General features: G+C 46.4%; 1 protein-coding gene across 1 annotated transcript in view; it reads left to right on the forward strand.

The window, feature by feature from the left end:
• The window catches only part of IL34 (interleukin 34), a 163188-nt gene that overhangs the window by 132808 nt on the left and 11929 nt on the right, over window positions 1-18451 (forward strand). Inside the window, exon 6 of the mRNA XM_029608912.1 lies at window positions 14055-14199. Coding sequence (XP_029464772.1) covers window positions 14055-14199 — 145 coding nt within the window. The remainder of the gene's footprint in view (window positions 1-14054; window positions 14200-18451) is intronic.

The raw sequence follows: 18451 nt of genomic DNA on the forward strand, positions 1-18451 counted from the left end.
GCAGAATGAGGAATCGTCTGCTGCCTTCTTGGCGGATGCCTTTTGCGCCTTCTCCCAGCATAGGAGACAGGGTCTAAATGAAGGTCCACTGAGAATACCTGGGACTGGGTTGTCAGACTCTGGGTGTTTTAGGACTAAAGTCTCTCAAAGGCAAGACTATATGGCTGGAATCCCTCAGGGGCCAGGCTGAAGGACTGGTGGACTGGGGCTCCTCCCCGAGTGACACAGTGGTCTTTGGTTCCTGCCAGAATAACATGGTGGACTTGGGATCCTCCTAGAGCAACTTGGCTGGACTGGACCCTTCCCAGAATGGGGCTCTTCCTGGAGCGGCAAGGCTGGACTGAGGTCCAGCCAGAGCAGAATAGTGGACTTTATCTTCCCGGCGCAACATGGCAGGGCTCTTAAAACTTCCCGAGTGACAAGGCTGGTCTGGACTCTCCCCAGCGTGGTAAGGTTGACTTGGGCTCCTCCCAGAGCATCATGGCTAGACTAGGCTCCTCCTGGAGCGGCAAGACTGGACTGAGCCCTTCTCAGGGTGGTATAGCTGACTTGGACTCCTCCTGGAGCAGCAAAACTGGCTTGGGCTCCTCCCAGGGTGGCATGGTTGAACTGGGCTGCTCCTGGAGCAACAAGACTGTACTGGGTCCCTCCAGCAGCGGTGTGGGTTGGACTCACTAAGGTAGCACTCACATCCTGGACCAGATTGTTCAGAGCAAGCAAAACTAGAGACTGGAACATAGCTTAATGGCACAAAGCTTAAGCATAGTTTAATGGGACAAAGCCAAGGGAAGTCTTCCTCACAGATTTGTAACTTTTTTTTGAGGGCGTAAATAAAATGTGGATAAAGGTGAGCCAGTTGATATAGTGTATCTGGATTTCCAGAAAATATTTGCAAAGTCTCTCATGAAAGACTTCTTAGGAAATTAAAAAGCCATGGGATAGGTGGCAGTGTCCTGTTGTGGATTGCCAACTGGTTAAAAGATAGAAAACAGAGAGTAGGGCTAAATGATAAATTTTCCCAATGGAAAAAAGTGAATAGTGGAGTATCCCAGGGATCTGTTCTAGGACCACTGCTTTTTAATATATTTCTAAATGACCTGGAAATGGGAACAACAGGTATATTTTAAAAGGGTTGCTCATGCAAAATGGCCCCATACACGTGTACGCAGGCCGCGTGAGAGCAATGCAAAATTTAAGAAGTTGGGGAATACGCACGTACATATTTGTGCGCGTGTTTAGATTTATTTAGATTTAGGTTTTTTTAATATTCCACTTTTCGCACTTTAAGAATAAGGAGGCAGAAAACAAAGCATGGAATGAGCATTCCGGGGTGGGCCAAGACATATACGCGTAACCCTTGAATTTTGCAAGGCTGACCATGGCAACATGTGCCAAGTTATGCAGGTAACTTTACTACTGGTCCTGATGAGGCACAAGTCTAGGAAGGGAAAGAGAGAGAGAGAGAGAGACTCTTTTAAAGGGCCAATCTGACACTCAATAAATCACACTGTAAGGTTGGCACTTTCAACTCGGGGGGGGGGGGGGGGGGGCGGGGGCAGTGTTACAAGGGTTCACAGGCTCTTGTGCTTTAGGCAGACCAATGTAACACCATCCTCCCCAAAACCCACCCTGAGTTGAAAGTGCTCCCTTATAGTGGGCTATTTAGAGCCTGTCAGATTGGCCCTTTAAAGTAGTCTCTCTCTCTCTCCCCCAGTCACTTGTGAGTATGCATAGTAGAGATATTTTAAATTGTACTTGCACACACAATATAAAATTGAACATATTTTGGCTCGTGAGCCCAATACGCACCTTTATGTGCACAAGTGCACACCTTTTAAAATTTACTTGCAAGTGAGGTGATCAAATTTGCAGATGACACAAAATTATTCATAGTTGTTAAATTACAAGATTGTGAGAAATTACAAGAGGACATTGCAAAACTAGGAGACTGGTCATGCAAATGGCAAATGCGATTTAATGCAGAGAAGTGCAAAGTGATGCACTTGGCGAAGAGTAAACCAAATTACAGATACATATTGCAAGATTCCACATTAGGAGTCACTATTCAGGAAAAGGATCTAGGTGTCAATGTTGAAAATACATTGAAAATTCTGCTCAGTGTGCAGCAGTAGCCAAGAAAGCAAACAGAATGCTAGGGATTATTAGGAATGGAACGGAGAATATCATAATGCATCTGTATCGCTCCATGGTATGACCTCATCTTGAGTATTGTGGGGTAGATTTTCAAACCGCGCGATTTGGCGTACTTTTGCTGGCGCATCAGGCGCCAGCAAAAGTACGCGGGATTTTAGTAGATATGCGCGTAGCCGCGCGTATCCGCTAAAATCCTGGATCGGCGCGCGCAAGGCTATCGATTCCGTATAGCTGGCGCGCGCCGAACCGCGCAGCCTACCCCCGTTCCCTCCGAGGCCGCTCCGAAATCGGAGCGGCCTCGGAGGGAACTTTCTTTTGCCCTCCCCTCACCTTCCCCTACCTAACCCACCCGCCCGGCCCTGTCTAAACCCCCCCCCTTACCTTTGTCGGGGGATTTACGCCTCCCGGAGGGAGACGTAAATCCCCGCGCGCCAGCGGGCCGCTAGCGCGCCGGGATGCGACCTGGGGACGGGTCCGGAGGGCGCGGCCACGCCCCCGGACCGCCCCGGGCCGTAACCACGCCCCCCGGCCCGCCCCCGAAACGCTCCCGACACTCCCCGAAAACGCCATGCGGATCGGGCCCACCCCCCGACACGCCCCCCTCAGAAAACCCCGGGACTTACGCGAGTCCCGGGGCTCTGCGTGCGCCGGTAGGCCTATGTAAAATAGGCCTACCGGCGCGCAGGGCCCTGCTCGCCTAAATCCGCCCGGATTTAGGCGAGCAGGGCTCTTAAAATCCGCCCCTGTGTGCAGTTCTGGTTGTCACATCTCAAGAGAGATGTAGTAGAATTAGAAAAGGTACAGAGAAGGGTGACTAAAATGATGAAGGGGGTGTAACAATTCCCCTATGAAGAAAGGCTAAAGAGGTTAGGACTCTTCAGCTTGGAGAAGAGATGGCTGAGGGGAGATATGATAGAGGCCTATAAAAAATTGAGTGGCATGGAAAGAGTAAATGTTAATCAGTTTTTTACTCTTTCAAAAAGATCAGATGACCCACTAAACTAAATAAGACTAATAAGAGAAAATATTTTTTTACTCAACATATAATTAAGCTCTGAAATTTGTTGCCAGATGATATGGTGAAAGCTATTAGTGTAGCTGTGTTTAAAAAAAGTTTGGACAAGATCTTGGAGGAAAAGTCCATTAACTATTATTAAGGTAGAGTTATAGAAATCCATTGCTTATTCTTGGGATAAGCAGCTTAGAATCTATCTACCACTTGGGATCCTGCCAGGCACTTGTGACCTGGCTTGACCACTGTTGGAAACAGGACACTGGGCTTGATGGAACTTTGGTCTGACCCAGTATGGCAAGTCTTAAGTTCTAGATTTCTCTTCAGGAGATAAAAGCAGACTCTGGGCACTAAATACCAAATTCTTCCCAGGGAAAGGTTGTTTTTTGTTTTTTTTTGCAGGAGAGTGAGGTAGAAGATCTAGGGTGGAATGTATCACTGGATTCTTTTTACTGATAAAGTCTGTTTTAAAGAAGGTTCTCAGCTGGTAATTATCCTGGATGATTGAGATACTGCTACAGAATCAGAGCTGGGTGTGGTCTCTTCTATTAAGATGATCTTTAGGGCATCAGCATAAATTCAACTTTAATTAGAGCAGGATTACCTGCAGATATAGGTTTAGGACTCTGAAGACATAGAGACAGCAGAGTTGGGTTGCGCAGAATCCTCCCTGTCAGAGACTGGTTTCAAAGGTAAGTTAGCCTTAGCTGGAGATGAAATACACATGACAGGTGTAACAATTAGCCTGGTAGAATCGAGGGTTAGATTGGTGTTAGAAAAAGCAGAAACATAAGAACAAAGACAGGTACCCTCTGAAACTGAAGTGATAATACGTTTCTCTTTTAACTTGATTGTAATGTTTCTCCCCCACTGACTTCTGCAAAGAGATATTGCTTTCAGAAAGAGCCAAAACAGATGTCTTAGGAGCTGAGTGAAACTGCTTTTCCTTTTCCAGTGTCTGCTACTGTGGATTGACCTTTGTGAAATGTAGAGGGTTCTGTGAATGTGTGTTAACTGAAGCCAAGGTGGAAACCGGTTTCAGTTGAAAGGCTTTCCTCTTGCTTCTAATGACATCAGGAGTACTTGGAGTCCTCTGATATGGAATATACCTTTTTAACTTGATTGCAGTGTTTCTCACTGCCTTCTGCTGATAGATATTGCCTTCAGAAGGCAGTAAGATGAGTTGCTTTAGCAATTGATCATGATGGTTTTTCTTTTTTCAGTGTCTAATGCTGCAGATTAACTACAGGGTGATTTAGAGATCTCTGTAGGGTCCATGTTAAGTGAAACCAAGGTGGGAGCAGGTTTTACTTGCAAGGCATTTTCCCTGTTTCTAATTGCTATGGATAAACAGGAGTCCTCTGACACTAAAGGTACCTTTACCCCTTGATTGTAGCATTTCTCTACAATTGAAGAGAGAGGTTACCTTTGAGAGGAACATTGAGTGTTTGTAAATCAGGTTCAAGAGAATCTTGTCTAAACACAGACTTAACTGGCTTGATTTTCACTTTCTCATTATGGGGAAAGGAGACATCAGAAGTTTGTTTTTTTTTGTTTTTTTAACACAGATGATAGCTTAGCTTGAAAGTTACAAGGACCTGCCTTTTCAGAGATCAGTTGTGCTGTGGCTCGATCATGTGTCTTAGAAGTTGGTTTAGTAGCAGCACAGTGAAAACAGGTTACTTCAAAGCACTTGTTTTCTACATAGCATTTTTCACATCTCCAAGAGGGGGTTGCAGCATTAGGAAGACTGCGGTGATGACATACCTGTTGAAATGATGGACTCGTGTGTTGACAAGCCCTGCATTCACAGTAACAAAGTATGTAAGGCAGTGATCTAGTAACTGGAGCTTTTGGAGCAATAGGTATTTGGTCAGAAATTAATTTAGATACTTTACAATAAAAGCAATCCTCCAGAGACATGGAATTTACACATTTGCACCCTTTGCATTCCCATAAGGCAGGATTGGGGGGTTTACACAACATTCTTTGTGGATCCTGAGGGGCTATGACATTGGCATTGAGAGCAAATCCAGAATAGAGTCGAGGGTTCAAAAGGAGTAAAAGAATTTTCACTGGGATTACCAGGCAGGCAAGGAGTCCTGAACCCACTCCCATTGTGATGGTATGGCCTTGTCATTCTTTCACAACTGAGGGTCTGGCTAGGCTGTGGAAGCCACACAGGGGCAGCTCAAGGCAAGGCAGAACAGCTTCAAAGAAAGGCAGAGCAAATCTTCCGCCTCGTCCAGCCGCCTCCGCTGCAGGTTGAGCACTTGGGTTCTGGCAGCTGGAAGACAGATTGAGGCTGGAATTCGAAGATACAGGCTGAGTCAAGGACTGGATACGAAGGCAAGGTAGGGCTGGAGACTGAGACAGTGCAGGACTGGAGACAAGGGCTGGGCAGACTGGGCAAGGCAAGGCATGGCACTGGAAATACAGGGAGCAGATACCAGGGACAGGACTAGGCAGGACCAAACAAGAACAAGACTAGACAAGTCAGACAAGGACAGGACAAAGAACAGAGAGGCCTGAAGGCAGTAGTTCAGAAGGCCTGAAGGCTACTAAGCATGCGGCCTGGAGGCCTGCAAGGGAGAGATACTAGGAGGCCACCAGACTAGGCAAGGCAGAGCTGGAAGGCCTGGAGGCCACCAGACTAGACAGGACAGAGCTGGAAGGTCCAGTGGCCACAGGACTATGCAAGACAGAGCTGGAAGGCCTGGAAGTCACAGAGCAAGACAAGGTAGAACAGGACCAAGCAGGGAACAGAGTAGACTCAATGACAAGGCATCAGGTATTGCAAGAGGCAGAGCTAAATAGGCCAAGCCCTGCTCAGCCATGAGCCCATATAGACTATGGCTGGAGTGAGATCAGGTGTAGCTTCATGGGGACATCTGGTGGCAGGGAAGCTTTCTTATCTCCTCCCCATCATGCAGAGAGAAAAGGACTAAGAAAGGAGCCCTGAGGGACACTGATTGATATTGGAATAGCTGTGAAAGAGGTGCCCCTAGAGGAAACACTGAAGAAGCGATAGGGAAAGTAAGAAGAGAGCCAAGATAGAGTTGAACCATGAAAATTAAATGTTTAGTAGTTGGAGTTAGAATAGCGTGTCTAGAAGTAAGTGGTGGTCAACAGTGTTGAAGATGTGCCTCTAGGGCAGATTTCAAAACCATTGCCATAATTCATAGAGAGAAATGAGAAGTGATGAAAAATTGAAGGAGGCAGAGCAGGAAGAATTAAAATTGCACATTTATGGAATAAATAGTATGTAGTAAGATATACACACTCAGATGAAGATAATCTCAACCTTTAGAGGTGGGGTGGTTTTAGTGGGTGGGGAGTGTGTGTGGTTGAATGTATGTGTATGTGTGGAATGGGTTATTTTTAAGATATTGCTGCTAGTTTATTGGTGCTAGGGTGGGTTGGGATGTATATCAGGTTGCACATGGAATATGGAACAAATGCCACATTATTCATAAAAAAGCAGCCATCAACTTCTAAAGAGAACACAGTCAATGTTAGCTGAGACCAATCTGAGGTTCTTTAAAATTGCCTCCAATAGTGCCAAAGCAGTGAAAGCATTCCCTTCAGAAGATGATGTGATCATCCCGGACGAACAAGCCTACAATAAAGCTACAGAACTCGCCATCTACTTTGAAAATAAAATAACCAACCTTCTCAAGCCCATCACCTCAACACAACAGACAACCATTCCCTCCAACTCTTCAACACCGATAAGGAGTTCATACCTTACATCCTTCGAGCCACCATCCTCTTTGGAGATTGAAATCATCCTCAAAAAGCTAAAACCTTCTTCACACCCTTCAGATGCTATTCCCTCCAATCTTCTTCTCTCCATTCCGAACATCATTTCCAAATCTTTGGCAGACATCATAAACTGCTCCCTATCTCAAGGAAAGGTTCCAGATCAACTTAAACTAGCCATTCTAAAACCCTTACTAAAAAATCCTAACCTTCCGACATCTGACCCAGCTAACTTCCGCCCTATTGCCAATCTTCCACTGATCTCCAGAGTGATGGAAAGAATTGTCAACAAACAACTCTCAGACTACCTGAAGAAAACAATATACTCTCCTCCTACCAGTTCGGTTTCAGAAAATCTAAAAACACTGAAGCCTTACTTTCCTCACTATCCAACACCATCCTACTCAACATGGAAAGAAAACAACCTTACCTTCTTGCCCTTCTTGACTTATCCGCTGCCTTCAATACGGTTAATCATTCCATTCTACTTGAGCGCTTATCAGATATCGGCATCCAAGGAGAAGCACATGGATGGCTTAAATCGTTCCTAGAGAATAGATTTTACAAAGTAAGAATTAACAACAAGGAATCACTCCCAATCAAATCAAACCTGGGAGTCCCTCAGGGATCATCACTCTCCCCCACACTTTTCAATATCTATCTGCTTCCTCTCTGCCATCTTCTCTCCAACCTCAAACTAAAATATTACATTTTTGCAGATGACGTTCAAATCCTCCTCCCGATCACTGAATCCCTGCAAAAAACCTGGGCACATTGGAACGATTGTCTACAATCCATCAATTGCTTGCTCACCAGCCTGAACCTTATCCTTAACTCTAATAAGACCGAAATTCTCATCTCCCCAGATGATACCCACAATCTCCTTAACTCACAAAGCGCATCTCAATTTGCGAAAACATTCATCAAACACTCCGCCTCTGTCAGAGACCTAGGGGTTCGGCTTGATAACCTTTTCAACTTTAAATCTTTCGTACTAAACACAACCAAAGATTGCTTCTTTAAACTCCAGGTCCTCAAAAATCTGAAACCTCTCCTGCATTTCAACGACTTCCGGCTTGTACTACAGTCTATCATCCTCACCAAGTTAGATTACTGCAATTCACTTCTCCTAGGCCTCCCAGCGATAACTATTAAACCATTACAGATGGTCCAGAATGCTGCGGCCAGGTTACTCACTAACTCAAATAAAAGAGCTCACATCACTCCTATACTTCAAGGCCTCCACTGGCTCCCCATAAAATCCAGGATAACCTTCAAACTTTTGACTATGATTCACAAGGACATTCACGGCATCGCCCATCTCAATCTAAGCTCTCAACTCCGCATACACACATCCGATAGACCTATCAGAAACGCTTACAAAGGAACTGTATACGCACCACCGGTCAAAACCACTCTAAGGAAACGCGCCATGTCTACAGCTGGGCCTAACATTTGGAACTCGCTACCTCCGGAGCTCCATCTAGAATCCTGTCCTCAAACATTTAAGAAACACCTCAAAACATGGCTCTTCCGAAAAGCGTTCCCAGAGTCGAAAGAACACTCAGACACTGGTCAATAGTCATAACTGGACATAGAGGCACATTCTCGGACCGACTACCTCAACATGTCTCCTTAGCATGAGCTAATGCCAATTATCACTTACCTTTTCCTCCCCCTCCCTCCTTCCCTAGACGCCTCTTCCACATCGCCTTTTTTCGCAACTCTGTATTTATATTTCCACATCCAACATAGGTCTGTTTGGATTTGTTTATGAAGACGCACTCTACTTATAATGCTATTTGTTATTTGTTAATGGTTATTGATTTGTGGTTATTTGTTACCTGTCATCTAACTTCTTGTTCTCAATGTTATGCCACTACAGCGATTATTTCCACGTATAAGACGTGTTCCACTTACAATGTTATTTGTTATCGGACGAATTTGTTTCAATGTAACGCCACAGCTGCGATTGTTCAGTTTCAATGGAAACCGATATGATTTGATATCTTCTTTCAAGAATGTCGGTATACAAAAATTCTAAATAAATAAATACTTAAAGAACTTGGATTCTAGATCTGATATACAACCATTCCTGTTGCGGTCCCAGTCACGGCAGTGGCGACTAGGCCCTTACCTCCTTGGTCCTGGCTCGTCTCCAAGGGTCTGTGGCCCGTTTCACGGCGCCTCCGCAGGGGTAAAGGGAGCCAATGCAGTAGACTGGCCCACTCAAGCCTGCCAAACCTTTGAGGAGTTGAAAAAAGCCTTCTTACGAGACACATGCCTCCGCTACCCGGATCCCAGTCAACCCTTTGTGGTCGAGGTCGACGCCTCGAGTGTAGCAGTAGGAGCAGTGCTGAGCCAGCATTCCGACAACAGACAACTTCTCCTGTGCTCCTTTTTCTCTAGGACAAGGGTCGGGAACCTTTTTGGCTGAGAGAGCCATGAACACCACATATTTTAAAATGTAATTCCGTGAGAGCCATACAAGACCTACCAAATTAATTTACTACAACCCCCCACCCTCCTGACCCCCCCTCAAGACCTGCCAAAAGTCCCTGGTGGTCCAGCGGGGTCCAGGAGCGGTCTGGGAGCGATCTCCTGGACTTGGGCTGTCAATAGTCAAAATGGCGCCGACGACCCTTTGCCCTCACTATGTCACTGGGGTCGACCAATGGCAGCGGTAGCCCCTGTGACATAGTAAGGGCAAAGGGCCGTCGACGCCATTTTGATTACTGGCCCTGGACGCACCTCTCCACAGACTTTGTGGTGGATCTCCCAGCATCCAACGGGAACACGGTCATCTGGGTCGTTGTGGACCGGTTCTCTAAAATGGCACATTTTATTCCCCTGTCAAAGTTACCTTCTGTGCCCGAACTGGCTAATTTATTCGTCCGTGTGTTCCGACTTCATGGTCTTCCCCAGGACATCGTATCAGCCCGAGGACCACAGTTCACCGCCCGCTACTGGAAGGCGCTATGTAAACGCTTCAAGGTCCAGTTGAGTCTCTCATCCGCCTTCCACCCTCAGAGTAACGGACAGACTGAACGTACGAACCGGACCCTGAAGACCTTCTTGCGCTCATTTGTAAAGGAAAGACAAGACGATTGGGCCAAGCTTCTCCCATGGGCAGAATTTTCATACAATAATCATACACATTCTGCTACAGGAAGCTCCCCCTTCTTAGCTGTCTATGGGAAGCAACTTCGGCCGCCTCTGCCCTCGCCTGAACCCAGCGCACTGCCAGCAGTGCAACTCTCTGCCCGCCAGCTACTTGCCCTCTGGACGTCTATCCAAAAGAAGATGCAAAAAGCCGCCCTTGCTGCCAAAAGATGGGCAAACCGCCACCATCAGCCAGCACCAGTCTACCTTCCAGGGCACCATGTTTGGCTGAGTACAAAGAATCTACAACTTCGGATTCCTTCCCGCAGACTCGCCCCCAGGTTCTGTGGACCATTCCGCATTGCTGAGCGCGTAGGAGCCGTCTCCTATCGCTTGCGCTTACCCTCCTCGATGCACATCCACAGTGTCTTCCATGTGTCGCTTTTGAAGCCTCTCATCCTTTCCAGGTACCATCCCCGAGCTCCTGAATCTGCAGATCCATCAGTGCCAGGAGACACCAACTACCAAGTTCGGGAAGTTCTAGAAGTCAGATTCATCAACGTCGCTGGGAGTACCTCATCGCCTGGGAAGGTTGTGGAGCCGAGGACAACACTTGGGAGCCAGCCCGCAACATCCTTGATAAGAACTTGTTGAAAGCCTTCCATCAGGACCACCCAGGTAAACCCGGGCCTGCTAAGAGGGGGGGTACTGTTGCGGTCCCAGTCGCGACTAGGCCCTTACCTCCTTGGTCCCAGCTCGTCTCCGAGGGTCTGCGGCCTGTTTCGCGGTGCCCCCGCGGGGGGACACCGCCGTGAAGCCCTGCCTGGACGCCTTCTCCCTAGGCGCGCACGCGCCGCGCTTATGAAGGCCGTTTCCCGCCACCGAAAGCTCCTCCCTACCCGTGACATCAGACGCCCCCGCCTATGTAAGGCCGCCGCGGAGCCCAGGACTTTGCCTTGCAATGGGGTTCCTTGCGGTTCTCAGTTGCTCCGTGCCCCGGAGTGCGCTATTGCGTTAGCGACTCCGTTCCTGCCTGAGACTTGTGTTCTTCCGTGCTCAAGTCTGCGATTGTCTGGTCTACTTGTGCTAACCTGTTCTGCTTCAGTTCCAGCTTGCTTCCAGGTTCCAGTAGCCAGTCCTGCTTCAGCTCCTGTCTGGTTCCAGTAGCCAGTCTGGCTCCAGCAGCCAGCTCTGCTCCAGTCCTTGCTTGCTGCAGTCCTAGCCTGCTTCAGTTCCCGCCTGTCTTCTGACTCCTGCTTGCCTGCTCCAGCCTCAGCTTCCGTGATCTCCTAAGTCCCAGCGGTTGGGCTCCTACGGGCTCCTCCCGGGGGAGTACCGGCTTCTAGGGTGAAGCTCGCCTCCAGCTCCTGCCTGGTATCCACCTCCCGACCTTTTCCTCTTGAGAGAATATAGTCCACCTCTCCCCAGTCTCTCACAGGTCGGCCTAAGGGTCCACTAAACAGCTCATTCACAACAATTCCATCATAGTGTTGGACTAAATTTGGAGATACATTTGCATTAGACTGGAAAAACCATATACCTGCTGTGGCATCCTATCCATTATAAACAGATTATTTGATTCTCTTGGTTTTGAGACTACAATCACCATACAAGGGAAGTCTTGTTAAGAGAACTTTCATCAGAGACAAAGGAGTGAGATGCCTCACTACCACTGGAGAAGAAACAAGAAAGGGAAACATAGAAGGATTACCTGTGAGATCTCAAGCAGCTTTGGATTCCACGAATGTGCGCATTTATATCTCTCACTACAGCTCACAAATTATCCAAATGATTTTAAGGAGACCGCAACCCTTCTCCACACATCAAAGGCACGTCAAATTCAAGTACCGACCCTCTCATAAACCAGCACAACTTCAGAACTGCGCCTATAGCTAATCATGCTCCGCTCCACTACTCCTTACCTACATTTTCTTTTTGTTCTAATCCCAAATAACTACATCTTATGCTAATCTCTCTAAACAACCCTACCATACAAACAGTGGCATAGCCAGAACAGAAATTTTTTTTGGGGGGGGGAGGAGCCCAAGATTAACATAAGTGTGAAATAGATATACAGGTTTAGGCCTTACTAGCTGTATTTTTATCGATAAATAATGCATGCACCCTACAATGGATGTCTATGTTTTCTGCAAAAGTCATGCATTTTAAAATATTTTAATTCTATTATTTCAAGCACATAACGTTAAAAATGCCTTATTTATCTGGATTAAATCTGTTATTTATTACAGTTTTATAAATACACAATATCATGTAAAAGGTAATCAAAGAACATTTAACAGAAACATCAGATCCAGTCATGTAATAAAACAAACATCAATGTATTCTTTTATGAATCCTCATTCCAAAAATGCAGAAAATTTCATAACTACAATAAAACAGCAATAACCCTAATAATCATAAGAATTTAAGATTTCCAATTGGTGTAGAACAGATCTAGGACATGCAAAAAATATATATATATTAAAATTCTGATGTCACCTCAGTGACAGCAAAACAAACTCCCTCCACTGCCAAATAGTTTGAAGTAACATAAACTCTTACAAGAAAAAAAAAGACACCTAGAACTTTGTCATAGCATATCATAACAGCGGTAACTCCCAGGACTCAAACAGCAGCAACCTTATCTACAAAAAGGCACGCAGGCAAACATTATACCAGTCCCTAGAACACTAATACACCACCTACTGGGCAAACAGAACAAGCCAGACATCCAGTCAGGCTGCCATTCACAAGCATACATACCGACCCCCAGGCAGGCTCCCATTCTCACAAACACACACACATACCCAGGCAGGCTCCCATACACTCTCTCTCTCTCTCTCTCACACTCACACACACACCTAGGCAGGCTCCCTCTCACACGCACACACCTCTGTGCAGGCTACCTTTCGCATTCACACACCAGAGGCTACCATTCACATACACACACCTAGGCAGGCTACCTTTCTCACACACATCCAGGCAGGCTACCACTCATTTACACACATACGCACCTAGGCAGACTACCATTCACTCACACAAACAGAGGCAAGCTACCATTCTCACACACACACAAACACCCATACCCATGCAGGCTACCATTCATACACACTTATGCACCTAGGCTATCATATATATACACACACACACCCCTTGACAGGCTACCATTTGCACACTCACCGGGCAGACTATCATTTGCACATTCACCCAGGCAAGCTACCACTTACACACACACACACACACACACACACACACACACCCAGGCAGGATGCCATACACACAAAGGCAAGCTACCATTCATACACACACTCCCAGGATGCCATTATCACACATACAGACACATACACACAAGCAGGCTACTATTCACTCACACATACAAAACACAGGCAGATTCCCCATCAGGAGCTCACATCTTTCAAACATCTGCTAATTCAACTCCTTTTTGTGTCCATTACCAAGGGATTAATTTCTGGCAGAAAAACCCAGAACGGCTTCCTGCCATCTGTTTTTGGGGACTCGAGAAAATGGGGCATATCTGGCAGGGTAAATCAGTTCTGGTTCACCTGAAGAAACAGACTTAATAGTTGCATGGTTTGCTTGTAGCCCCCTGGCCCTTGGAGGAAGCAGAGCTGCTTACCCTGAGACAAGGGCAGCCACATGGCTTTGATTTGGGTATGTGTGTATATGTGAGAGAGAGTTTGTACCTGGCCATAGTCCTGCCCCTTTGCACAGGTCAAATCTGGCCCTGGCCTCACCCATCTCACACCTTCACATTTCCATTTCCTTTATATCTACAAATTAATCCCTGCTGTTATAGGTAAAGTGCTGTACATTAGTTTAATTTTCATTTATCTTCTAACTGATTTCAGTTTGCTCATGGGCCTGTGATTAAAATGTATCCGTTCCTAGTGCCATTCTAGGATCTGCATTGGAAAATCTTTCCTTGAATTGGTTGTTAGAGGAGACGTGTTAAGTGCTCTACTCGCTTCCTGCTTTCCCTCATTTTTAATTCTTTCAATTTTAGGATGATGAGCAGCCTGAAGGTATTGTTGGTGACATTATATCCAAGCTACGTTGCCCATCAGAAGAAGGTGTTCTGAAGAGTGTGAGACCCAAAGCTTTGTTGGACAACTGCTTCAAGGTTATGGACATGCTCTTCTCTGCTATATGTAAGCAACGGTGCAAGGGCTGAGGGGGGAGCAAGATGGAGCCTCTATTAAATGTAAGCTGTGAGTCTCAAACCAGTCCTTGGGATATGCCCTGCCAATTGGGTTTTCAGGGTAACCATAATGAATATGCATGATATTGATTTGTGTACAATGTAATTGGTGCATTAAAATCTCTCTCATGCATATTCATTGTGGATATTCTGATAACCAGACTGGCAGGGTATATCCTGCGTACTGGGTTGGAGAAATGCTGATCTAGGAGATGGAACATGGTGAAACGCGGATAGATATAAGCCCTGATGGGGTTAGGCTGGGAAAGGAGCTTGGTGAATTCTATAATCCTAAGTTTTGATGCAGGGGCTTAGGGTAGAAGGGCAAGATAGGTCCTCTGTTAGACGTAAGGGCGGGGGAGGAGAGCAGAGTGAAGTCTTTAATAGATGTAGCCAGAGGGAAAAGGATTCCTGAAGTCGTTGCTTTTCTGGTACGTGATTCCGTGTTATGAATATACTCTTCTTTGATGCATCCAAGTGCAGGGGCTGAGGGCAGCAAGGCAGAGTCTGTGATACAGGACTGGGGGTAACTTCCCTACCCCACATGCCTGTCCAGGTCTATCGCATGTTACCTGTATTGTAAGTGTGATTATTGTAGTTACCACCATCACTCTCTCAATACCTGTTTGTTGTATTCATTAGGTAACTTTATTTATTTAACAGCTTTTCTATACCGGTATTCGTGTGAACATCATATCGGTTTACATCAAACAAAAGTTAGAAAATACATCGAACAGGTGGGAAGAAACTGGGGCAGGGAGGGAAAATAACTGGAGGAGTAAGGCAGAAAGAGCTTAACGGTTAACAGAGAAAATAAATAAATGCAAAACAATGAGGTCAGTAAAATTCAAGGTAGATTAAATAGTTAAATGGTTAACTGATAATGCGTTACAATGAGGTAGACGGGGCAAGGCCGAGTAATCAAATCCGATTCAAAACAGTGGAGGAGAGAGAGAATGGCAGGAGGGGTCCTATTCTGGGAATGCCTGGTTGAATAGCCAGGTCTTTAATTTTTTTTGAAATTTTTGGGGCAGGGCTCAAGACGGAGGTTTGGAGGTAGTTTGTTCCAACAGGTGGGGCCCACAATAGATATGGCTCTATCTCTTGTTGAGGAGAGGTGTGCTTTTTTGAGGGAGGGTATTTGGAGCATACCCATGCGATTGGCTCGAGTGGGGCGGCTAGGTTGAGTGTGAAGGAAAGGTTCGCCTAGCCAGTCAGAGTTATGCGAATAGATGGATTTGTGAATGATGGTCAGTGTTTTGTGGAGGATACGGGAGGGAATGGGGAGCCAGTGTAGGTCTTTAAGGATAGGGGTGATGTGATCTGATTTGCGTGCATGTGCGATGATTCTTGCTGCAGCGTTCTGCAGCATTTGTAAAAGTCTAATGGTAGAGTAGGGGAGGCCAAGGAATAGGGAATTACAATAGTTGAGTCTAGATATGAGGGTTGACTGGATGACAGTGCATAGATCATGGGGGTGGAGAAGGGGTTTAAGCTTTTTCATCATGTTGAGCTTAAAAAATCCTTCAGTATTTTGTTAATGTGTTTTTTAAAGTTTAGGAATTGGTCGAGTTGGACTCCAAGGTCTCGTGCGCATAGTTGAGTGGCAATGGAGTTGAAAGCAGGGTCATTTGCGAATGTGGGCTTCAGGGTTTGATAGTTGGTTATGAGTAGTAGCTCTGTTTTAGAGGAGGTCAGGGCTAGTTTAAGGGTTGTGAGGAGGTTGTTTATCGAGTTGAGGCATTTGTCCCAGAAATTGAGGGTGTCTGTTAAGGAGTTTTGTATAGGGATGCCGATTTGTACGTCATCGGCGTAGATGAAAAATTTGAGTCCTAGATTGGTTAGGAGGTGGCAGAGGGGAAGGAGGGAAATATTAAATAGTGTAGATGAAAGGGAGGAGCCTTGCGGGACTCCTTGAGAAAGGGGGTGGTGGGGGGATTCCACATTGCCGATTTTGACGGAAAATTTTCTGTTGGCTAGGTATGAGGCGAACCAGAGCAGGGCTGTTCCTGAGATGCCAATCTCGGCGAGGCGGATTAGCATGAGGTTGTGACTGATGGTGTCGAATGCAGCGGAGATGTCAAGAAGTGCAAGGATGTAGCTGTGCCCTTAGCCAATGCCTAAGAGAAGGGTGTATCTTATGTGTCTGGTTTATCCCATTTAAGCACTCTGTGCGTTCGTGGTGCTGTGTCAGTATTTATGGCAGCACCACTTCTCAGAAGATTCCTTTCCTGAGTCTGGGCCAGTGTTTTTTCTGGCCAGGAGACTAGTGGAGCACAAACGTATGCTGGACCGGGCAGTAAGAGCAAACAATATGGTTTCCATGCATTCAGCAGCATGGTGCATTGCTGCTCTAGCAGACTGGTTATGGCAATAAGAGTGGGGGAACTTCTCAAGGACAAAACAAATAGTGGAAAATACCAGTTTTGCTTATATCTACTGCTCTGCAGTCTCCTCAGAAAATAATTTGAGGAAAGTTGTGCCGGTACAAGGTGATTCCTGTCACTTGCCGGGTTGGAGGGTGGGGGAATTTTGAAACTGTCCGAATTGGGACAAAGTCCATGGTTATGTTTTACCTGCAGACTCTATACCACGCTTCAAATGAAAAGTATGTGTATGCTTTCACTTTCACACACAGCTGCAGGAACAAAATACTCAGGGACATTATTTGCAGCTGCTTTCTGTGCAGATCGATTTTCTTTGGAAAATCATGCATATAGACTTGAAAATATAACCTATGGGGCGGATTTTCAGAGCCCTGCCCGCGTAAATCCGCCCGGTTTTGGGCGGATTTACGCGGGCAGGGGTCCCGCTCGCGGCCCGGCGAGCGGGACCCCTGCGCGCCGGGCCGCGACCTGGGGGCGGGTACGGAGGGCGAGGCCACACCCCCGGACCGCCCCGGGGCGTAGCCACGCCCCCGTACCCGCCCCCAAAACGCTGCCGGCACGCCCCCGAAACGGCGCGCGATCCGGCCCCGCCCCCCGACACGCCCCCCCGAAACGCCCCCTCCGAAAACCCCGGGACTTACGCGAGTCCCGGGGTTGTGCGCGCGCCGGTGAGCCTATGTAAAATAGGCTCACCGGCGAGCAGGGCGCTGAAAATCCGCCCCATTGTGTTTTAGCAATACTGAAGGAGAGCAGTTTTCAGAAAGGCCAGTTTACGTGCTTAAATCACTATTCACCAGCATAAATTACTTTTAAAATTGTCCTCTTACAGGCCTATATATAATAATGGACATTAGCTACAGCTCATATACTATAGCCTTAACACATGAGCATTAGTGTTACCACCAGAGTTCCCAACTGTAACGCTAATGTGCATGCAAATTAGGGCAAAGAAATCAGAATTATTGTAATGCCAACATTAAATATTAATACTAGATGTACTATCCAGTATTAAAACCTGCAATGCTTAACACGGCCTGTCTAATAAGGCATTTTTAACTATACCTCAGGAGGTGCAGTTAAGAGTCCTGCATCAGGAGGCCAGTCCCAATTAGGATTCTCAGCCTGAACCCCCTCCACTTGGCAACCCCCACCCCCAAATGAGGAAAGGACCTCCCAGCCCAAAACTCTCATCTTCATCACTTCCACACATCCAAAAATATGCCTTGTGGGTTTGGTTGTGAAGTTCCTGCTCCCCTGTTTCCCCCCTCAGTCCCTTCACAGCAATAGGGAGCTGGTTTTCCTCCTGGTGCTCTTACAGTATTTTTAGAGTAGCAGGTGGGCCTTGATCTTTACTTGGGGGGGTGGGGAGAGAGAGCCCCCTACATTTTCCCTGTGCTGGGTCTCCTGCAGTCCATATTAACCACGTAGGGCCAGTTAATGCAGGGATAATGCAGAACGCATCTGTTGTTCAGGCTTCCTATTTGAAGCTAAAGCTATTATGTCATCTTAAGCCTCTTCTTGAGCCTATTAACTGTCGTGCTTGTGTTGCAAACTTTAATTTTTTTCTGGTCTTCATTAGTGCAATTCACTTTACACTGGAATACCTCTTATCTATTACACATCCTCTTCAAATAATTTAAAATTCCACAGCCCGTTTTACTAACAGGAACTCACGTTCATGACCACATTACATCCGTTCTTAAGTCATTACATTGGTTACCAGTCCGTTATTGCATACAGTATAAAACACCTGTAATCATACGTAATCTATCATATCCTATGTTTCTTCTCGTTGGATTGAATGCTCATTGTGGT

This window comes from Rhinatrema bivittatum, chromosome 7 (assembly GCF_901001135.1).
Source record: "Rhinatrema bivittatum chromosome 7, aRhiBiv1.1, whole genome shotgun sequence".
NCBI lineage: Eukaryota > Metazoa > Chordata > Amphibia > Gymnophiona > Rhinatrematidae > Rhinatrema > Rhinatrema bivittatum.